General features: G+C 39.7%; 1 protein-coding gene across 1 annotated transcript; it reads left to right on the top strand.

Annotated features, from left to right (window-relative positions):
* NSMCE4A (NSE4 homolog A, SMC5-SMC6 complex component) lies at positions 1 to 23,899 on the top strand. The gene is made up of 11 exons (XM_030571244.1): positions 1 to 1,065; positions 3,012 to 3,092; positions 3,785 to 3,915; positions 5,766 to 5,917; positions 7,846 to 7,945; positions 9,120 to 9,210; positions 17,548 to 17,642; positions 20,161 to 20,209; positions 21,948 to 22,039; positions 22,868 to 22,937; positions 23,658 to 23,899. The coding sequence occupies exons 1-11, from the start codon at positions 762 to 764 to the stop codon at positions 23,660 to 23,662; spliced, it is 1,170 nt and encodes a 389-aa protein (XP_030427104.1). The 5' UTR covers positions 1 to 761; the 3' UTR covers positions 23,663 to 23,899.
* The last annotated feature ends 596 nt before the right edge of the window (positions 23,900 to 24,495 follow it).

The raw sequence follows: 24,495 nt of genomic DNA, 5'->3' as shown, positions 1-24,495 counted from the left end.
TGGTGCCCCCCAGCCCCAGCTCACCGCTGCTCCGTCTCCTCCACCCTGACCGCGCTGCAGCTCCCCCTTCCCTGGCCTGCCGCGCGAAACCCGGGGGGTGTAGGGGAAATGCGGGGCCGGGGATTTAATGCTCGAACCTGGCTCCCGCTGCCTGCAGCAGCACAGGGGCTGGGCTAGGCAGCTTCCTTTGCCCGCATGCCTGGTGCAGCAGCTTTCCACCCCTCGTGCGTGAAGCGTGGCCCCTGCCATTAATTTCCAGGTTTTAAAGCGAGATGAGGTGAGCAGGGGGATGTAAAACAAGGACAAGAGGGAGGTGCCTTGCGTCTCCGCCGCGCTCCGGGCAACAGGAACAGCCCGCTGAGCAGACGCACCGCTGGCTGAGCGCCGTGTGCCTCCCCAACGCCAGGGGGCGCTGCAGATACTGAGCAACAGAGGCAGTAGGGGGACGTCGCCGGCGCTGCACCTACCGCGCGGACGAGTTGCTTCCTTTCTGCTCTCCCCAGCCCCGTTGGCTTCGCGCTTTGGCCCTCGCGTTTGCCGTCGTGAGATTTCTAACAACGCTCAGGGCGCTAGTGCCTCGCGGGGTTCAGCCGAGGCGGCGGCGAAGGCGTTGGCGTTTCTGGGGCCGGCGGAGGGGGAGGGTCTGAGGCGGTGTTTCCCCCTGAGGGGGGATGGGGCAGGGCCCGAGCCGGAAGGAGGCAGGGGGAGTGGGGAACGTGTAGGGCCGCCAGCGGCTCGCGCTTTCCTTCTCCGAGGCGGCGATGGCTGAAGATGCTGGAAGCGGCGGCGACTCCCTGCAGGGCAGGGGCCCGGACTCGGGCTGCCGCCAGCCGTTGGCGTCCACCTCTCGCGACGGGGCTGTGCCCGAGCACCAGCAGCGCAGGCTGACGGGAGGCCAAGGCCGCCAGCGTCCCCCGGAGACTGCGAACGGGGAGGGCGACGGGGAGGAAGAAGAGTCGGAAGAGGAGCCCGGGCAGAGCAGCGTGAGAACCGAGCCCGATGGGAACCACACGGACAGGAGGATGCTCCGGCAGCAGTATCGTCAGCTCATCAACAGAGTGCAGCGTAAGCCTGGGGACCGCAGCTGCCGTGGGGGCAGGGAGGGTGATTTGTGCTCATACTGTGAGGTCCTGGGTGGGCAGTGACTGGTGCTCCTAGGCGCTAGGGTAATACAAATAGTAACAACAACCAGGAGTCCTTGTGGCACCTTAGAGACTAACACATTTATTTGAGCATAAGCTTCTGTGGGCTAAAACCCACTTCATCAGATGCATGGAGTGGAAAATACAGTAGAGGTATAAATACACTGCATGTGAAAAGATGAGTTGTTTTACCAAGTGTATGGGAGGTCAGTGCTAAGGAGCCAATTCAATTAAGGTGGAGATGGGTTATTCTCAACAGTTGACAAGAAGGGAGAATAGCCGACTACCCTAAGTTCCCTGTGGTACAGCCACCCAGCAGGCAGTTCAGCTGTCTGCTCCCCCCTGCTGCCATGTGCTGCTCCTGCCCTCTGTCTTGGAGCTGCTCCTAGAGACTCCTGCTTGCTGTACAGGGGTAGAACGGGGCAGGGGAGGCTAATGTCAGGGTGTCCCCCTCCCTCCTGCACCTTGCTTACCCCTTCTCCATATAGAGTAGAGAGGGGACACAGACCTTGGGGCAGCAGCTGCTGTGTTAACTTCCTGATCTACTGAAAAAGACAATGCACTTAAGAGTGGGTCAGCTTACTTAAAGGAGCAGCGTGCATCTCTCTCTCTCCCCCCTATGCACAAAGTGTGTGTCTGGCTCTGTCTGTTATGCTATCTCCCCTCGCTCTTGTTTGTGCTGTCTTGTAGTCAGCAGTGCTGTCCTTTTGTCACTATTCTTCTAATTTGTAAAAGTGCTTGACTACTAAGTCATCAATAACAATTCCAGCAGTACCTGGTTTTTTTTTTTCTATTTTTGTTTTTTGTTTCCTCCTGCCCCCTCCACCCCCGAAATCTTCCATCTCCTTCTGACTTGCTTAACTTACATGATTTTTTTTATAAGAGATTGCAACTCAGTTTTAGACTAACTCAGCTCGTGTATGTTTAATAATACACCTCTCAAGAAAAACACCAGTGCTTTGGAAAAGTGTGTCAAGAGCTAGCTAGATGCATGTGCTCAAACCACTTGAACACTATAATGCTGTGAGTAGTCATATAGAATCAGGCATCCAAATATTCCCATTGTGTCTGTGTTTATTAATCTAAACACACGCAGATTTTTGTTTTAACCTAGTGATGGCTAGAAATGAAACCACCTTTATTATTATTATTTGTCTTATCATATAGTGTTTAGAAGCCTTAGTCATAGACCTCGACCCCATTGTGCTGTACAACCTTGCATGTTTTTGTGGAGGTCCTTAATTGCTGATGTTTAAATGCATAAGACAATTGACATATGCCATATCTCTCATGAGCTCTGGTAACTACTTTGACATAGAAGAGGAAATTTAAATTGGATTGATCAGCAAATTACATACAGGATTAAGATCTATTTCTTAACTTTGGAGCTTTTTTAAAATGTCCATGTGCCAGAAATATACTGTAGTTGGTTTGTAATCTCTTTAGGGCTTGTGGGGGAAATCCTAGCCTTTGCATTTCTCTGAGTCTCATTCTATAAATAGGAACTCTTTTTTTGAAACATTCATTTTACAGTACTGAAATAGTCCCACTATCTGCAGTGATTAGTGCTACTGTTTTGATCTGCAAATACGTACAAGTTTAGCAGTAAACGAGAATAGTTCCATTGATTTCACTGGGACTACCCACATGCTTAAAGTTAAGTATGGTCATAAATGTTTGTAGGATGAGGGCCTAGATAAATGCTTACTGTAAAAGGTACTATAAACAGATTTGGAGTATTTTGAATTTGGTGAGGTTTAGCATCAGGCACTGTTAGCTACTTATGGTTAAGGTATAAGTGTTTATTTTTTTGATGTGTACGTGTTTAATTTAAGATTTCACTTATTTGTTGTTCTCTTTTTTTCCCAGAGAATCGTGAGGATATGCTGAGTTCAAAAAGCAATAGTTTGACAGATGCACTACAAGAAGCCAATAAATTGTTCAGTGGAGGTAAGATTAATCCCACAGTCTATTTCAGAAATTTTTGCTTTGAACCTCAAAGCTACCGAAGTGATGCTCAGAATAAAAAAATGTTTTGGTAATGAAATTCTGGTCCAAGTACTGTATGAAAATACTAAAACATGGAAATACAGTGCTCTAATAAATTGGAATGAAGATGGAACTGCTTGAACAGGGTGTGTTGAAAATTTAATCTAGTTATTTTTAGTCCCTCACTACACTTTAAAAAAAAAAAAGGTGACAAACAAAACAGCTAGGAAGGTCCTATTTAATAAATTTAGGTTTATAGTTTAAAAATACAACTGTTTACTTATGCTTCTTTATCTTGGCTCTGCAGCGCAACAGGAGTGAAAAAATAGTGTAAAAACTAATGTTGTTTAAGTAAATAGATTCAGTATACTATATTTGGAGAGATCAAACATACTGAGGTAGAAAATGTAATTTTACGTTAAGGATGGCTTGACGGTGTTTCATGCTTCCTGTTGGCAGTGATTGCTATTTACAGAATTGGGAAATGTTTTATTTTAGAGCAGTCAGCTATCTCTGTACAAAAAAAGAATTGTTTGATCTTCAGAAATTGACTTACAAAGCACATTAGTTCTGATTTTGTTAGTGTAGTGTATACTTTGACATTTAGACAATTGTACATTGATAACCTAAAACTCTTTCTTTTTCTATAACAGTTTCCCAGGCAAGGGAGGCTGCTCTGGATGCCCAGTTCCTTGTTTTGGCATCAAATTTAGGAAAGGAAAAAGCAAATGAGTTGCACTCTGAAATGACAGTATTTGACTCGCCAGCGTTTGCTGAAGATTTAGTAAGTTAAGAACTGCTGACTTGTTAATGTGGCTTGAGATTGCCATGTATGTAATAGAAGGAGAAAATAAATGGGTGTGAAGATTTCAGAAAAAACACTGCTGTTGCATTAAAACTTTGCATAATTTCTGTGAGGTTCTTTAACTTTTTTGCAAGTAGTATAGAAGTTTATCCTAACTTTCTGCTCCATCTACAGTAATTGTTTTAAAGGCTACATTTAGAATCTCTAGTTTTAATAAAGGAAATGTAGCTATACAAATTTAGACTCCAGATGTTACAGGAGCAGCGTCTTACTGCATCAAATGATATTTCACAGCAGTTAATTGAATGAGGTTCTTTACAATAGTGTATTTTGTAAAGAAAAGAAATCTGCTGTTTTGGTTTTGAAAAGCTATACCTCTAATACTTTCAAAACAGCAATGTTTGCTGTTTTTTTCCCCTATTACATTCACTTATTCCTATTTTAACCAAAGCTGTGATTTTCAGTGGAACTTCGATATCTGAATCGTTTGGGTACTTTTGAAGATACTCTGGCTGAAAAGTGCCAGTTTGCCCTGACATTGGAGCAAAAACCCATTTCCTCTTCTTATAAGCCATTACAGTAGCCTAATGAGGAGTTGCAACTTTTTGTCAAAGGTGTAGCTTTGTTGTACAAGAAAACTAGGTTCCATTGCTTATTATTGTCTAAAGGGGGAAGAGGCATGTGATGGTTATACAGTACCTGAAATGTGTTCAGTTGTCCCAGAAATGTGGTATGTTCAGAAATTGTGCTTTTAATTGCCTTGTAAAGTTAAGAAACAGTAACTTCCACACTTGCTGGCAGCATAGAGGTCATGGATTGTATGAAGGCAGAGGCTAAACTGTAGCCTCATTGTTAGATATAGCTACGCAAAGACAAGTTTAACATGCACTGGGCAATGGAAGAAAGCTTGCAAATGAATAGAGGACTTGTGTTGTCATTCTAGCACCGTTAATAAGCATTCATTTCCATAGATATTTAGTTTATGGGTAAAAATAAAGGTGTAAATAGCAACTGAATCACTAGAGAACATATGTTAAGTAAGATAGAAGATAACACAGCATCACTCTTTGCTGCTATGCAGGAAGACACTTCAATTCCTGTCCTCTGAAATGCAGGAAAGTTGTCATGTTGAAGACAGCCGTGGGGCAGTGTCTTTTTAAACAGCCTCCTTTTGGCCAGTCTAAAAAGAGAATTGATAACTGCCTTAGGTCCCATTGATTTCAGTGAAACTACTCACAAACTGGTGCATAACTTTGTCTAAATCTTAGCAGAATTGGGGCTACAGGTCCCAGTTTTGCAATAAGCTCTGTTCAGGCAGATGCCTACACCCATGTAGATGTCTGACGTCAGTGTGGCTCCCATAGGACTGGATGGGCTGCCTGTGTAGAGCTTGTTGCAGGATTGAGGCCTAAAAATTATACAGTGGGGGTGCGGGTAGACACATGAGAAATTATAATTAAGAGAAACTGCTATGTTCCAAGAAGGAACTTATCAGTTTCTTTTTTTGTGATAAAATCACTAAGATGTTGGACCAAGACCAATCATTCTTTCATTTTATAGTTAGTGAATTACTGTATAATCTTTAAAATATGGATTTTTGTCCTTTGTAGTAAAATTTGGGAAGAAGTATCTAAATATTTGAATTTTTGTTTCCGTAGCAATTGACAGTGTGATTCTTTAAGTAATATTTAACTTTAATTGGAAGAAAAGTAAGCAATTCTTGCAGTATTCAAGTAGGGTATACATTATAATGTAATATCTTAGAAATAAGCATCCATTGACTTTGCTTTGTGAAATTTAGATGAAATATCTTTTCCCCCCTTCAATAGCTAACGTTTATGGGCCTAAATCGTCTAGAAGGAGAAGAAAATGATAGCGATGATGAGAGCATAGCTAGTGGATTTTTACCTAATAATGCCTGGCATAAACTGGGAGCAGAAGCAGAAAGATATTTCAGAAGATCTCCTTCTTTTCACTACATGTAAGCATATTCAAGGAAAATGATAATATATGCTGAAGTGCAACATGGCCTAGTTAGTTAGTTCTCAAAAGGACTGACCCTTAGATTATCAATTTTTAGGTAGTACATTGGATTTGAGAGAAGAGAGTAACTTGGGAGTCTGTCAGCAGTCCATAGCAGAGCTCTCTCCTGGCATGGCAGTCAGGTCACTGCACCCTCAGTTGTACCTTCTCCCACCTAGAGGAACTCATGTTCACCGAGGCATTTCAAATAACATTCTCCTTTTTGGAGTCTGGTTTATGAAGTAGTAACACAAAATGAACATAAACCATTTTTTCACTCTTCTGAGGCAAACAGTTCTTCCACTGGACAGGAAGGTCTCATAATTTCCTTTACCTAGTCTTTTCTGCCCTACAGTGCCATCCTTTGCAAACATTCCTTCTTCCCTTTTTGTAATATTTTGCATTTTCCTCATCTGGGAGGCACAGCCAAAGGCATAGGAGAGTTCTCCTCTCTTCCTTAGGGCTTCCCCAGGTCCTGTAAAGCACATTGTGGGCTTCGCTCCAGACCTCCTAGCTGATTGTGTGTCTATCCTGATCTGTCTCTCTGAGCACCATGTAATCCTCTGCAGGATTTTGTAGTTTGAGAGCCTCCCAGTACTTCCTGCTTTCCCAGCTCCTTCCTAGGAAACAATCTGAATCCTGGCAATCATTCCCACACTCCTCCTGTCCTGGCAGTACTGCAGGAGAGTCTTCCTGCTCCCTGCAAGTTTTCCTCTGTGTGAACAGGCACTTTTATGAGGTGCTGCCTCTGGGCTGCTGTCAAATGATCCTTGGTTATCTGACTCAGGCCCAGAAGCTCAGCGTTAACTTCAGACAATCCCAGCTCACCCTATGATAGATCCCAATTTCCCAGTATAAATGAGAAAAATCAGTTTGGTCATCCTGTCTCTGCTAATGCAGTTTCTTCACCCCTACAAGTATAATTTCAGCTCTGATAAAAGGCTGAAGTATTTTGAAGGCCTCAACCAGCTATACAACTTGCACTACAAGTAACTGTTGCAAGTGGTTGTAGAGATGATCATGTGGTCTAACACACTGGATAGTAATAAAAGATGAATGGCATGTTAGGAAGACTAGTAGCTAGTTTACCATTTTAAAACACAAAAAACTATCTGAGATTACAAGTACAACAAGTGCTGACTGTAATTTTATTCTAATGTTATACTGGAAATGATCAAAGATATTGAATGGAAGAAAGTCTAACTTTGATTTATTTGTAAATAGTTGAGTATGGACCTTTAGCTATACCTTCTTTTATATAAGTTTAGGTTTCCTATGGCAAAGTGTGAATATTGAGAAAGTACTGAATTTTTGCTATCTATTGGAGTGCCTTATATTAGAACCCATGTTTTAAAAAATTGGAAGATCTATATCCATTTTTCAGTCCATTGAACATAGTGCCCTATCCTGAGTTTTATTTCAAAATGAGAAGTTATTAACATGTTCATAGCTACAGGCCTACAATTGTAGAAATTAAACAAATGATCAGAGAAAAAATATAAAATTGGAGTATTTTCAGAAAAAGAATCATGGAATACCCCAAAAGCTCAGTTTAAAGAAGATATACTCTGTGTTACTAGTTAATATAAAAAGTCATGTCTCTATGACAAACAGCTTTTGACTTATTTTACTCAAAAAATCTTGGAATAAAATAATGCATTTAACAGTGTATTGATTTATGGTGTTGTAAAGCAGATTGCAAATTGTAACTCAGAACCATTAGTAGTGGCAGTTTATAGGAATCATAGTACATATTAGAAGCTTCATGTTCAGTTTCCTAGCATTATTTTCTATCTTAACCCAGCAAACTGCCCAGTATATTCTCCAGTCTAGTGCATACTTTAAAGTAGTTTTCATACATTCATGCTACTTTTCTACTTGGATTAGGTTGGGGTCTTTCAAGGCTGATCCTCCTGTACCAAGGCAACGGATTGAGAGGCAGAAAAGGAAAGTAGGAACAGAAGAAAAAAGGGCAATGCCTTCTCAGGTTTGTAAAGTAATATTTGTAATAATCATGTTTGACAGCATAACTATCCTAAGTCACTTTTTTTAGTTTGTGAATAATCTGTGTTTTCTCTTCCACTATGGCTTCACTTGAAATGATACAGTGGCACAGCTGCAGTGGTGAGGATTCTCACATTGCTGTAGTTAATCCATCTCTCTGAGAGGTGGTAGCTAGGTTGATGGAAGAATCGTCTTAACTACATCTCTCTGGGTTGTGGATTTTTCACAACTCTCGGAGACTTAGGTGATGTGGTCGAAGTAGGAGATGATTAGGATTTTACGGAAGTATCTAATCTCTACTACCTGTATTTTCCATTCAAGTTCTACCATAAGGGTCCATGTCTCGCACACATACGGAAAAATGGAGATGACCAAGGTGTGCAGTAGTTTCAGTTTGAATTCCAGGGAGATGTTCTTATTCCTCCAAATTGGCTTTAGCTTTGCCATTGCTGCATTAGTATACCTCTCTTTATTATAAATAAGACAGATCTACAAAATCACATTACCTCATTAGTCTCCTGTTAGGAGTAATTTCAGATCTGTCATGACTTTTCTTAAGTAAACGTAGGACCTTTTTGTATCAATATAGGTCCAAGAAAACCTTAAGCAACTGTCCATTTAAGTAATAACAAGTCCCCTCCCTCCCATTAAACTGACTTTTAAAGTTTTAGAAGTTTATGCACAAGCAGAATCCTCCCAATTCCTCACAACTAGGAAAAACAAATGGGCCTTACAATAAGTCCTTGAAATAGATAAAACTGGAACTCTTGAGATGGATTGGAAGAGGGGGGAGTAAGTTTCTAAAGCACCTGCTGACTGTCTCCTTTCTTAAATAAGTGAGCTGCAGTTCAGATACCACTGTGCGTGCAGATGTGGCAAAGAGAGAAAGGTAGTCTTTCAGATAAATATGTTCCAGACATTTGGCATAGTCAAGTATTTTACACACATTGTGTTCAGTGACAGCAGCCTTTTATTACTGTCCTCTGTTTTTTATAGCCAAATGCAACAATTCAGAGCTGATGTTTTTTTTCTGCTTAGTACTAAAACTTGTCACTAAAAGAATGATTAAAAAAATGTAGAAAAATATTTTTCTGTGTAATGTTGGTTTACAGCAGGATAGATGCATGATTCTTGATTTATTTATTTATTTTTTTCAGTTGAAGAAAATGGAGGAATCTCATCAGGAAGCTACAGAAAAAGAAGTAGAGAGGATCTTGGGATTGCTACAGACCTATTTTAAAGAGGATCGTAAGTATGCCTCCAATATAGCTAAAATTTGTACTAATGGAGGTCTGTAATATGATACATTGATTACGCTTTGGAAGCTAAGGAATGATACTCTGCTGCTGCATTAGTAATTAATAGGGTTTAGCATCCCAGTGTGTCCTCCTTTGCTGGGGAGGAGGTTTGGCTTGTAGACTTAAAACTCTGGGCACATTCTAAATTCTGTGTCTCTGCGGTCTCCACAGTGATTGTACTGTATTTATGGCTTTCTGCAGTTGCAGCATTTAGCCTGTGGAGCTGTTGTTTCTGTTTGCAGACTCAGAATGACATGCTTTCACATTTGGAACAATAAGGACTAGAAATTTGATATTTTTAAATGTAAGCTTGGGTTCTGCTGAAACTGATGGACGTAACTAAAGAAATGCAGGTATGGTATATGGCAGTGAACCTGTTCAACTAATCTCTTGATTCTAGTTAAAAATAGGGTATTAGAAAGGTTCCTCTAGTCTTAAATAAATAAATAATTTATTTATTTAAACAAGGATATGATAGTTGGCTGCTGTCACAGTTAACTTATGATATATTACAAAGTTAATGTACAGTATCATAAGTTATGACAAATGATGCAAACTGTTGTGAGACCTCATCCACAATACATTTTTTGAGGGGACATTAGTTAGGGCTCTACTTGAATTTCAGCTCGTGTCATTTATGAGATTTTGGATATGTTGAGAATTTTTTTTCTATGACTTGTGTATTGCCTTTCAGTGGGGGAATAACTGAATCCTTCACTGATGGCAACTGACAGCCCTTTTGTTAACGGAGTACAAAATTCCAGATGGCCTTAAGGAAGAGTGTTTTGTGGGGCCTATGTTCTAGAAACCAGCCCTTGGTGTTGAGAGGCTATTCATTATCAAACTGTATTTAATCTTTTATTTTTGGTTATGATTATTTGGATTGTTATGATGTGACAGTTTTCACAGCATATGGATTTCTTTGACTTGCTTGATCTTTGCCAGTCTGGGTTCTGACCTTTGCTACTTGTGGTGCTGGTCAATGATCTTCTCATAACATTGTCAGCATAGCTTTTATCCATCTTTATCTCTCAGTTGCCTTTGTTAGTGTTGATCTTGAGATGGTGGTAACTCTCGTTCAGACAGGAACGCAGGAGTAGATAAGTCTACCTTTCAGTAGCTTCATTCTTTCCCTTCTGAGATCCCAGAGAGTAGTTTCATGCAATTGCTCTTCTGCCCCAAAGATTATTTTGTGTGGTTCTGCAGGATTCTACTTGGTCACATTTCCTGTTAGATGTGTACATGTAGCAAGGAAATATGTGGTGTCTGGATATGATGATGACACCCAGTTTTCTGTCTACATTTTGTCTGATCCAGAGGGCATACTTGAGCATGTGTCTCTGACAAGCTAAATATTTGGGCATGGATGATGGGAAGCTAGCTGAAACTGATTTTGCAATAGGGAGAGATGAAGATGGTAGACCACTGAATCAGCCAGAGGATATAGCAAAGATTATTAGCCTCTTTAAAGGTTGTCACTCAAATTCACTTTTTAGGAATTATCTGATTCCCAACTGCATTTAGATGATATAAATAACTAGGGCTGCATTTTCCAATCTGTCTTGTCAGGAGGTTGCGAACTTTTATGATTTATACCGACCTTTCTATTGTGATACATGACTTTGTCACCTCAAGATTAAGCCATATAATCTCCATGTGGCTACATCTTTAGTTAGCTAAAACTGAAGCTAATGCTGAATGCAGCTCTTCACTTCTTAAGCAGGTGTCTTGCTGCAAACATGCAGTGACAGAACTTGGAATTTGCATTGGCTGCCTCTTGGCTTCTGGCTGGAGATAAAGATGGTGATTTGGACCTGAGAAGCCCTAAATAGCTTGTCTCCTGCCTGCCTTCACCTGAGATTGACACAGTTTGGGTAGTGAGGGGTGTTGAAGCTGGAGCTTACTTGGTATTTGAGGGGGCGCTATTTGGCAGGGCATTCTGAGGGCTGTGGAAGTAGAGCAAGAACTGACAGATTTCAATGCCAACAGTCACCTCTATGAGCAAGAGTCAGGTTAGCTGTAACGCTAATAACACAAGATTTATAGAAGCAAGGATTGTGTGAGGCGAGTGGGAAAGAACTGTGTGAGAAGTTGTTGCGACCTTGTGTCGATAAGGAGGAATATAGACTAGCATCTAAATAGAAGTGAGACAAATAAGATATCAAGATGGCCTGTGTATAAACAAAATGCAGCTGTTGCTTATTATTGTATGTAACAAAAAGTATAAATGCTTGCTGCAATTGTTTACCTGTAGAGAGACCTGCCTAGGAGGGGGAAACCCTGTGTTCTAGCGCACTCTGTCCCTCTATACAATTGCTTGAGAAATAAAGCATCTGACTTTGCTGCACCCAAAACCAAAAATTGAGAACTAAGTTTTTCTCCGACAGGGCCTTTAAACTTTCCAATTCTTTTTCCCATCTCGATTGGAAATAATCTGAATTTGCTGACATCTAGAATTAAGAGTAAGTCTGCTCTTAGACTTAAGTGTGGTGGGAGTGATTCTCAGCTCGAGGAGACATACCTGCCTACATTCCCAGCTTGAGGAGACATACTCTCATCAAGCTAGCATACTAAGAATAGTAGTGTAGCCACAGTACCGTGGGAAGTGGTGTACTCAGGGTGGTCAGCTTTGCCCTGCCCATGCTACTTTGGCTACACTGTTTTTAGTGTGCTAGCTCAATGACAGCTAGTGTGAATATGTGCGCTGGAGCTGGGAATCACCCCCAGTTTCCAATATAGACCTAGTCTAAAAGCCTACCAGTTTGGAAGGCTAAGGTGGATAGGGTTTGAGGGTTTTATCAACTCAAAGGTGTGGAGTTTGTGCTTACTGTCAAAGCAGAGATGAGAATGTTTAAATATTTGTTGTGTGTTGTGCTTGGCTATTTTTTATGCTTGGAGTAAAGAGGTGCAGGCGCTTCCATCGCTGGTCTCCCATTGTTGTTTTGTTTCTGTTATGGATCTGTTTTTTTAATTTGTCATGCATCTAAAATCAGAGAGAGGTGTGTCGGTTTTCATTTTAAATAAACAAATACACCTGTACCCTGATATAACACAAATTCAGATATAGACTCATAGACTTTAGGGTCATAAGGGACCAATGTGATCATCTAGTCTGACCTCCTGCACAAAGCAGGCCACAGAACCCTACCCATGCGCTTCTATAACAAACCCCTAACCTATGTCCGAGTTATTGAAGTCTTCAAATTGTGGTTTGAAGACCTCAAGCTGCAGAGAATCCACCAGCAAGTGACCCATGCCCCACGCTACAGAGGAAGGCGAAAAACCTCCAGGGCCTCTGCCAATCTGCCCCGGAGGAAAATTCCTTCCCGACCCCAGATATGGCGATCAGCTAAACCCTGAGCATGTGGGCAAGATTCACCAGCTAGCACTCAGGAAAGAATTCTCTGCAGTAACTCAGATCCCATCCCATCCAACATCCCATCACCGACCACTGGGCATACTTATCTGCTGGTAATCAAAGATCAATTGCCAAAATTAAGCTATCCCATCATACTATCCCTTCCATAAACTTATCAAGCTTAGTCTTAAAGCCAGATATGTCTTTTGCCCCCACTACTCCCCTTGGAAGGCTGTTCCGGAACTTCACTCCTCTAATGGTTAGAAACCTTCGTCTAATTTCAAGTCTAAACTTCCTAGTGTCCAGTTTATACCCATTCGTTCTTGTGTCTACATTGGTACTAAGCTTAAATAATTCCTCTCTGTCCCTAATATTAATCCCTCTGATATATTTATAAAGAACAAGCATATCCCCCCTCAGCCTTCTTTTGGCTAGGCTAAACAAGCCAAGCTCTTTGAGTCTCCTTTCATATGACAAGTTTTCCATTCATCGGATCATCCTTGTAGCCTGTCTCTGAACCTGTTCGAGTTTGAATTCATCCTTCTTAAACTTGGGAGACCAGAACTGCACACAGTATTCCAGGTGAGGTCTCACCAGTGCCTTATATAATGGTACTAACACCTCCTTTTCTTTGCTGGAAATACCTTGCCTGATGCATCCTAAAACCGCATTAGCTTTTTTAACAGCCATATCACAATGGCGGCTCATAGTCATCCTGTGATCAACCAATACTCCAAGGTCCTTCTCCTCCTCTGTTGCTTCCAACTGATGCGTCCCCAATGTATGTCTAAAATTCTTATTATTAATCCCTAAGTACATGACCTTGCACTTTTCACTATTAAATTTCATCCTATTACTATTACTCCAGTTTACAAGGTCAAGATCTTCCTGTATGATATCCCGGTCCTTCTCTGTGTTAGCAATACCCCCCAGCTTTGTGTCATCTGCAAACTTTATTAGCACATTCCTGCTTTTTGTGCCAAGGTCAGTAATAAAAAGGTTAAATAAGATTGGTCCCAAAACCGATCCTTGAGGAAGTCCACTAGTAACCTCCTTCCAGCCTGACAGTTCACCCTTCAGCACGACCCGTTGTAGTCTTCCCTTTAACCAGTTCCTTATCCACCTTTCAATTTTCATATTGATCCCCATCTTTTCCAATTTGACTAATAATTCCCCATGTGGAACCGTGTCAAATGCCTTACTGAAATCGAGGCAAATTAGGTCTACTGCATTTCATTTGTCTAAATAATCTGTCATCTTCTCAAAGAAGGAGATCAGGTTGGTTTGGTACGATCTACCTTTAGTAAAACCATGTTGTAATTTGTCCCGATTACCATTGACCTCAATGTCCTTAACTACTTTCTCCTTCAAAATTTTTTCCAAGACCTTACATACTACAGATGTCAAACTAACAGGCCTGTAGTTACTCGGATCACTTTTTTCCCTTTCTTAAAGATAGGAACTACGTTAGGAATTCTCCAGTCATACGGTACAATCCCTGAGTTTACCAATTCATTAAAAATTCTCGCTAACGGGCTTGCAATTTCATGCACCAGTTCCTTTAATATTCTTGGATGAAGATTGTCTGGGCCCTCCGATTTTGTCCCATTAAGCTGTTCAAGTTTGGCTTTTACCTCAGATGTGGTAATATCCACCTCCATATCCTCATTCCCATTTGTCATCCTTCCATTATCCCTAAGCTCCTCATTAGCCTTATTAAAGACTGAGGCAAAGTACTTATTTAGATACTGGGCCATGGCTAGGTTATCCTTAACCTCCTTTCCATCTTCAGTGTTTAGCGGTTCCACTTCTTTCTTCATTTTCTTCTTATTTATAGTTTCTGCAGCTGCGACTTAAAGTAATTCCAGGCCTCCTCCGCATTTAGAGCCACAAGTTCTTCAGTCCAATCCACTTCCCTAACTAATTCCCTTAATTCTTTAAAGTTAGCCCTTTTGAAGTCAAAAACCCTAGTCCCAGATCTATTTTTGTTTATCCTTCCATCTAGTTTGAACTGAATTAGTTCATGATCACTCGAACCAAGGTTGTCCCCTACAACCATTTCTTCCATGAGGTCCTCACTATTCACCAAAACCAAATCTAAAATGGCATCCCCTTTTGTTGGTTCTTCAACTACTTGGTGAAGAAATCCATCTGCTATCACATCCAGAAAAATCTGAGCCCTATTATTCTTGCTAGCACTTGTCTTCCAGTCTATATCTGGGAAGTTAGTCTCCCATGATCACACATTTCCCATTAGTGTTTACTTCATTAAAAACATTAAAGAGGTCTCTATCCATATCCAAATCAGATCCCGGCGGTCTGTAGCACACCCCAAGCACTCTCTCAGGGGAGGCTCTAGTAGCTTTCTTTCCCAATGTGATTTTTGCCCAGACAGACTCTGTCTTGTCCATTCCATCACTTCTTATTTCTTTACAGTTAAACCATTGATGTACAATGCTACTCCACCACCTTTTCCTTTATTTCTGTCTTTCCTAAACAGCACATAGCCTTCAATACCTGTACTCCAGTCATGACTACTATTCCACCATGTTTCTGTTATCCCTATAATATCCGGTTTCACTTCCTGTACCAGTAGCTCTAGTTCCTCCATTTTGTTCCCTAGGCTCCTCGCATTAGTGTACAGACATCTTAATTTTTGCCATTTGGCTTCACTAACATTCTTTACCCTGTTAGGCACAGACATTCTACCACCATCATCACCTGTTAGTCTGCTATCTACACTACCCTTCCTCCTTATGCCAATTCTTCTGTCCACGACTGTATCCCCTCTTACTTTGTTTACTTCCCTCTCGAGGTTAAATTCTGGCGTGGAGATCTCCTGGACATCTCCCAACCATCTCCCCCAAATTCCTAGTTTAAAGCTCTCTTAATCAGTTCGGCGAGCCTCCATCCTAGAAGTTTATTTCCCTCCTTACTCAGGTGAAGTCCATCTCGAGAGAACAGTCTTCTGTCCGTAAATGCTTCCCAATGGCCGTACATCCCAAAGCCCTCCTTATAGCACCACTGCCTGAGCCATCTGTTGATCGCCATAGTCTTGTCACACCTTTGTTGCCCTTCTCTAGGAACCGGCAGAATCCCACTGAAGATCACCTGAGCCTCGATTTCCTTAAGCGTTTTCCCCAGTCTGGCATAGTCTCCCTTGATACATTCCAGAGAGTATCTAGCCGTATCATTTGTTCCCACATGAAGGACAATCAACAGATTCTTTCCCGCTCCCGCCAGGATCCTTTTCAGCCTCAGATCCACATCCTGTATCTTAGCACCCGGCAGACAGGACACCCTTCTGTTCTCCCAATCAGCTCTAGTTACAGGCCTGTCTATTCTTCTCAGTAAGGAGTCTCCAGTCATGTACACCTGCCTTTTCCTGGTAACAGTCTGATTCTCCGGTCTATCCCCTGCTCCCACGGGCTGCAAGTCCTCTCGATTCCTATTCACCCTTGCAATCCTCTTCGGGCTTATATTTGGTGTTGCCTCCATTGACTCCTCCCCTCCTCTTGTAGGACTATCAGCTCTTCTCTTTTTCCTTGCCCTCTCTCCTTCAGCGACCACCTGCTGTGCCCCTTCTTCATTTTCCAACTCTGCAAACCTGTTCCTGAGTTCTATTTCTCCTTCACTGGCCCGTCTTTTCCTCTGCCTGGTTCTCTTAGTCACATGCTTCCACCATCCACTTTCCTCACCCAGCAGTCTCTCCTCTGAATTCCTTGGTCCTGCTTCCATCTGCATGTCTGAGCTTATCCCTGCAGCCCCTGTAAAGCAGTGCTCCGGAGAGGTGGGACTGCGCACTTTGGCGGATCAAAGCAAGTTTGATATAAAGCGGTTTCACCTATAAAACAGTAAGATTTTTTTTTGGCTCCCAAGGACAGCGTTATCTCGGGGTAGAGGTGTAGTTCTTTCTGCCACGTTCTGCAGGCTCAAAGGCTAATATTTAGGATAGGAAGAAATCACTTAAACATTTTGCTGTTTTGGCTTCATCTCATGTCTTGCCCTGGATGCTGGGATCCCAATCAGGATGCAGAATCTCTAATTTTCAGATTTGAATGGGGAAACTGATTCAGTTAGTTTTTTATCTTGTTTTTGTTTAAAAGTTTTTTGCATATGCAATAAATATGCTGATTGTGGACACACTTTTGCCAGTAGTATATTGTGTAAGAGCATTTTAGTAGTATCGATCATCTATATTTAAAAAAATCTCCTACTAGACTTGCAGGGAAACACATATGTTTTAAAAAAAGTGTACTTAGGATGCATAACTGAGAGACTTCTTTTAACAAGACTCTAGCCAGATAGAGTTCAGAGCCTTTAATTAAATGTCTTTTGGTCTCCTATCACCCTTTCCTTTCCTTTTAATCCTTTCCAATGCATAGCCATTCCAACAGGGCAGGGCATGTTACCACTTATCTTGCAGGAGTGTTCTTAATCCCTTTCAGTGTAGGGTCCCATGCACTGGCAAAGTTCTCTAGATAAGGGCAGGAAAAGGTCCATTTTAGAACACTGTTTCTTCCATTAATTGAATATTGGGGGTTTCATAGCAAAAGAATACAAAGCATTCCCTCTTCCGAGAAGAATGCCATATTCCTTTGGAGTGGAAGGTTGATCAATATTTGTGATCTCCAAAAACAGCAACAAAAAATTAATGAAACAATGGCTATTTTAACTCCTTTATTTCATTTCAGGTGTATGTGGGGAGTCGGGACGCAGTGGGGAGAGGTTGTTTTTTGTTTTTAAAAAGCATATTACTCCTATTACATTTGAAAATGTATTAAAATTGTTTCACGTGAGAACAGTTAAATATATAACAATTTGCTTAAGCCCTACATAGAATATTATATCTCTTAAATTAGAATTTACATCTCTGCTAGCTTTATGTATAGCATTTGTTTTATAACCACTGTTTTCTTATGTTTATAGCCAATATACCTATTTCCTTCTTTGATTTTGTGATTGATCCAACTTCTTTTGCACGCACTGTGGAAAACATCTTTCATGTGTCCTTCATTATAAGGGTAAGGAGTAACTTGGTCTTCAAATCTTATTTGGAATATACAAGAAAAACAAAATATTTGTTTTGGTTTATTGTAATTGTAGCTGCTGTTTCCACAGTTTTGGCTAGGTGGTATATTTTTGCTTCTGGGACAGGATGGTGTGGGAATACAGGTCTAACATTTGATACTCTGGAGTCCAACTCTGCCAATAAAATTTTCACAAATGCAAATCAAAGTGTTTTGAAATCTCATTCTTTTCATTAGTCTAATAGAGGAGTTTTAATAGATTTCTGATAAAAGACAATAAAGCATAAATGGATTTAGATTGTCACCAGAACCCTAAGATAAAAGTTGGGGTGGATTGATTTAAATTAAAGCTATATAAATCAGCAATCAGGAATTGTGATCTTGTTTTGCATTTATACTTTAGTTACTGTCTTAAAGGTTAATTCTCATTGGTCAGTACTTGTTGCTAACAGGAGGCTACACCATAACAAATACAGATCATTGCTTAAATTAAGAGTTTAACATATAATTTTTTAAAATTAATTTTTACGTTTATATTGTTAGAAAATGGTGAATGATGCTACTTTTTTTTTATTTGCCGGGTTGTTTCAAGCTGCATTTGCATGAAAATCTGTTTGTTTTTAAAAAATTAAATAATATATTTAGCACTTTTTAAAAAAATTATTTAATTTTTTTAATATCTGTTTTGCATTTGTAAGTATGGTTTATGCATTGAGCCTGGGACTTGTACCCAGAAACTCTTGAGATCTAATCCTTGTTCTGACACTGACTCATTGGGTGGACTTGTCCATGTGGTTTATTGTCTGCGTAGATCACCTGTGGGCCACACGCAAGCCATCAGGGTAATCCGCTGGTGGACTGCGAGAGTTTGTTTACATTGACACAGCTGCCCGCAGCTCCCAGTTGCCACGGTTTGCACGACAATGGGAGCTGTGGGAAGTGGCGGCAAGCAACTGGTATAGAGGCATCTGGTTGTGAAATCAGCCATTTGCCACCCACAGAGGTGTTTTGAGGGTTTTTTTTTAGTGTGTGTTTGTAAAGCATTTTAAAGAACTAGAACTTTGTGTAAGCACTTACATTATCTTGACTATATTTTTGTAAATTAATCCTCAATTAATCTGTGAAAGTGCTTTGCTCCTTTTGCCTGATTTCAGACATGAAGTTTGGAGTACCAAGCATTATTCTTCACCTGAATGACATTGTCCAGCAAGAAATAGGAGTAATGCAAATGTGGTGGTGTTTTTTTCTTTCTTTTTTCTTTTTAAGCTGCTGGTAACTATATCAATTTACCACAGTCTCAGAACTGGGGAATATATTGGAAACTGAGTTTTAAGTACAAAAGCCTGTAATCGCTTAAGAAGACCATATTTTCCTGCCCATGTATTTTAATGGATTTAATTCTGTAGTTGACACATTTTTAATTCCAAATGCCCCATTTTTATATCCTTATAACTTCACTTAAGTATTTTGCTTTGGGCTGCAATACCTCAAGTTCCTCTGCTTAAAGTACCCTCTCTTGCAAAGTTTTAGCATATAATTTTATTAAAGTTTTTTTTCAGTGGTTTAAAAGTATCCAATCTAGTTCTCAAATCTTTTCAGGACTACTATGTGTTCAGGTAACCTACTCTTACTTAATTCAAGTTTGTCATGTTTGTAATCAGTGAAAGGTATTTTTTTTCAAATTCACCAAAGAAAATTTGAAAATGAATGAATGAAAATATAGTTTTCATTATCGATTTTAAAATGCATATGGTGTAATGACCAAGGGAAGTATGTCCATACTATATTCATGTTATGCTTGAGATTTTATAGATACATGTTCAGAAGTTCAGTTGTCTCCCTTAGGCTACATCTACACTACAGGATAAATTCGATTTAGCTTAAACTGATTTTATAAAACAGATATTATAGTCGATTGTGCGCGTCCACACTAGGCACATTAATTCGGTGGTGTGCGTCCATGGTCCGAGGCTAGCGTCGATTTCTGGAGCGGTGCACTGTGTGTAGCTACTGTAAAATAATGAGGCCAATAAAGTCGATTTGCGTCCACACTAACCCTAATCCGATATAAGTAATATCGATTTTAGCGTTACTCCTCTCGTTTTGTAGGAGTACAGAAATCGATTTAAAGAGCCCTTTAAATAGATATAAAGAGCAGTGTAGTGTGGACGAGTGCAGCGTTAAATCGATTTAATGCTGTTAAAATCGGTTTAACAGCGTAGTGTAGACCAGGCCTTAGCAACTGTAAAATTGCACTCCTGTGAATATGTAGGAAGTATGTACTGTATTTGCAAGAGGCTTAGTTATTATTGCTCTGATAACATAACTAAGATTCTTGATGTAAGAATGTATGTATATTTCCACTGATACATCATTGCAAAGTTAGTCATATAAGTAAATGAAAAAGTGTAGCCTTCTAAAAAAAAATATTGTCATTGTCTATTTCAATGTTTTAAATCATCCTAATAGTTGTTGTTTCTGTAATTCTAAATCAAATTGTATTGCATTCTAGGATGGCTTTGCAAGAATAAAGCTGGATCAGGACAAACTGCCAGTAATAGGTAAAATACATTTACAGACAAATTACTTAAGCACCAAAAGAGCTTGTGTATTTAGAAGGTTTATAGGTCTTTTAACCAATAGATTTAGGACTTGTAACTCAAGAACTGACCATGACCCATTGCCTTCAGTGGGCATTGCTTCTGTCCCTATGTAGTATCTGCTCTGTAGGCCTGATCACATAACCCTTACTTATTTGAGTAACTGTAGGATTGGGCCATGCATCTTTCAAAGTATTGCAAGCAAACAGAAGCACTATAACTTGCCTTTGTTAAATGAAGAGTCCTTTAAAGATTACGTTAGTTTCAAACCAGTAATATTAGGCTGCGGGACAGCCTCCTCCCTCCCCTCCCCCTCCCCACACACAAGAAAAGGGCAAGGCCCAAGAATTCATGGGCTTTGGTATACAGGTCACTGAAGTTGCTAAAAAGTATTAACTTCAGTAGGCTGCAGATAAGGCCCTATATGAGCTAAGAACATATATAAGAATGGACATACTGGATCAGACCAAAGCTCCATCTAGCCCAGTGTCCTGTCTTCTGACAGTGGCCAATGCCAGGTGCCCGAGAGGGAATGAACAGAACAGGTAATCATCAGGTGATCCATTGTTGCCCATTCCCAGATTCTGGCAAAAGAAGCTAAATTCTGGCTAAAGAAGTATCTTCCAAAAAAAAAAATGGAAATCTAATCCAAGTGAACCTAATAGAAAGAAGTATAAATTATGTCAGGTAAAAAGTAAGATGAACATTAGGAGAGCAAAGAGAGTTTGAAGAGAAAATAATCTGCAAATAACAAAATTCTTAAACATAATAGACAAAGCAGGAAGTCTGCAAAAGGAAGCCTGCAAAAGCAAAGCAGGAAGCCTGATGTGTCTTCTAGAATGCCAAGGAAAAAGAGGGCAATTGAGGATAAACTAAACAATTTTTTTTAGTCTTCACAGAGGGTGATGGGGTGTATCTACCTCAGTCCTTCATTTTGTAGGTAAAGTATTAGTCCTGGAACAAATTGATAAAGAGCAGGAAGTTACCTGCATCAGATAGTATTAATCCAAGAGAGCTAAAAGAATAAGAAGGAAGTTGACAGTGGCAAGCAAAAAATGCAATATCATTAAAGTCAGCTACAGATGACTGGAGAACTGAAAGGGAGCAGATGTCATATAAAAGGCAGTGGGAGCAATCCTGGGAATTACAGACCAGTGAGCCGTACATCAATACCAGGAAAACTATTTTAAAACTAGAATTAAGAACAGAATTATAAACACCTAAATTGTAATATTGTAGGGACAAACAAGTGCATCACTTATAAAAGATAATTGTCTAATCTAGAATTCACTGAGCATGTTGTCAGTCATTAGTAAAGGAGAGTTAGTTGACATGAATTGACAAAATCCTTCCTGAGAGGATACTAGGAGAACATGAGGTGTGAGGTAAAATACTGTAATGGATTAGAAACTGAAATGTGGTAATAAATAGGTGAAGTTTTAACATGGCAAAAGATGTATATTTTGACTGAAACAGTTTGGCAGATTTGGCACAAATTCACTACCAACTACCAAAGTTAGGAGAATGTCTATTGTTTTTTTGTGTAGCATCTGGTACTGATCTGTCAGAGACATAATTCTGGACTAGATGGGCCACTAATTTGATCTGATATGGCAATTCTGATGTTTCTGAAAGGTACTGTAACACTTGACATGCCTTTCTAACTGTATGGGTCCTGAAAATGTGGTATTTTGAACAGAGCCTTCACATGAAGAGGAAGGTAGAGAAAATGACCAGAATGCCCAAGTACGGAACCAAGCAGTCATATCTTTGAGCCATCAAGACTGGAAGGTACAATAGATGACACTCTTTGCTTTAATTGAAATGTAAAGGTTCTCGGAGAGTTGTGCTATTCTATGATGTGAAGTAACAAAGTAGTGCATCTTATGACAAGTTGTGTACACATCTTGGTATCAATACATATTGATCATTATGGACCCTGGAAATCTAGCAGGTACAATCAAATAGTTTCTTTCTGTAGTGAGAGATGGAATGGAGACTTCATTCTAGTGCAAGGGTGCCCTGCCACATTTAAACTGCTTTCAATCTAAGGCTGTCCACTACAAATAACTGGCAATTACTGTACTATGTAAAGGCCAAGTAGATATTAGAAGTAAGTCCAAACTGCTTTCTGTTTTCCCCTGTTACATGGCATTCAGTCGCCGGGGGGTGGTGGGGGCGTGGGGGGAGGGGAAGTGATGTCTCTATTTTATTGTGTCCATAATCTGATTTAAAAGAATGTCCTATGGTGCACAAGATAAGGCTTATTTAAATTCCTGAAGGTGGTATGAAACAATGATAGTGCTCCATATGGCGAAGTGCTAATTGTAAAAGCTGTCATGTATGCACCTACTTTTCACAGGCTGGGTGTGCAGAACTGGATCTCAAATTTAATTTGACTAATAGACCTCCAAGTGATTTTATTTTTATATATACCTTAAGCAGAAAGAGGGTTTTGGCACATGGAACTCCCATGCCTCCTCTTCCTCCCCAAGTTGACCTAATCATTCTAACAAGTGCTGAAATGTGAGAGCCCTGTATATTTCTAATTATTTTGTGCTTAAGTAGTCACAGTAGTGTAAAAAACCTTTTTTTTTTAATCTTACTTTCTCTGATCAGGACATTGTAGAAACTTTTGAAATCACAGAACCTATGATTCCACCTCCTGGTGTCAGCCAAGAAAATGAAAGTAAGTATTTGTCAGAAGACTTCTTCATAGTTCACTCTGTATATTTTTTATGTATTTCAAAGAATTGTAGAGCAATTACCTACGATGCTTGTATAACCTGTAGAATTTAATATGTTTAATGTAAATACTTGAAATTGCCTATTTGTTTAGGGTTTTTTCCCCTTAAGTATACTTTAAAGACCACTTCAATTTAGGTGAGCTACTGTGGATATTGCAAAGTGTTTAATGACAATGATGAGTGCTGTAGGAAAACCCTGAGTGTGACTGTATTCTTTCTGGATCAAAAGTCTTTGCATATAAATCTTCTAAACAGCAAAGAATTGAAATATGTGTATTTGAACATGTGACGGCAGCTAGTTTTTTGGTTTTCAAAACTTCATACTGATATTTTAAATGTAATGCTGTGAATGATCATGGTTTAGTTTATACAATTTTTAATTTAAAAAGGACAGTTGATAATAAGGGATAAAATATTCTAAGGGTATCTTAAAATACATCTATGGAATTTATTTTTTAGGAATAGAATACATGAAGGTATGCATGCATACGACACAGTGGGTATTCACCCATGAAAGCTCATGCTCCAATATGTCTGTTATTCTATAAGGTGCCACAGGACTCCTTTGCTGCTAATACATGAAGGAGCAATGATAAATGCAGTGTAATAAGGTTTAGGTGATATTGAACTGTCTCTTAAAATGTTCTTTATTTCTTTTCTAGGTTAGGTGCCATGAAGAAAAAATGTGTTTTTTTAAAATATTCAGATAAGTTTTATATGTATATACTGTATGATAAAATTTATTTTTGATGAGAACACTAGTTTAAATTCGATGCTTTTTATATAACAAGCTTATTGTATCTTTTTATTTATACATGTCATTTACAGTAGTAAAAGTTGTCATGATACATAAGGCATTTTCATCCTATCGTGATTTTCTTTAATAAAGTCCTTCTGTAATGTTGACTGTTTTTCCAAATTTTTATACAATAAATGTAGACAGGGATGGCCCAGAATACAGACTACACAATGACTGCAACTTAAGTTCCATTTGTGGTTATTAGTGATGATTATTGATACTCTGTACTTGATATGGAGGTGGGGCATACGGGAAATAGGTAGTTTAGAACTCGTCACTGGGAGCTTTAGACAAATGTTGGTGTCACAACTGAAGTGGAATGAGAATGCAATGAATATAAACACCAGGGGAAGAAACAAAAAAGTATTAGATTTTGATCCTCAGTGTAGCATCAGGGGAATGTTTAGAGGCTGTTGGCTTCAGACCTGTTGATAGTAACACTTCCCCCCTCTTTTTTTGTCTTTTTAACTTTCCTGCCTTAAATAAGTTGAGGTAGGTCATTCCAATAACGTAATCAGTATTTTTCTGAAGACAGAGCTTACTTTCTTACAAGGGATATTTTTGATGAGCTTAGGAGTTTTTTCCCTCTTCCCTTCTACTTTGTTCTTTCCTACCTACTTATCATTACTTCTTCTGCTTTGTCTGATGCTGTTCTCGATTAGCACTCTGTTTTATGGTGCATGATGTGCTGAAATACCTTT

Source organism: Gopherus evgoodei, chromosome 7, assembly GCF_007399415.2.
Source record: "Gopherus evgoodei ecotype Sinaloan lineage chromosome 7, rGopEvg1_v1.p, whole genome shotgun sequence".
NCBI classification, from domain to species: domain Eukaryota; kingdom Metazoa; phylum Chordata; order Testudines; family Testudinidae; genus Gopherus; species Gopherus evgoodei.
This window is presented reverse-complemented; position numbering and strand designations above follow the sequence as displayed.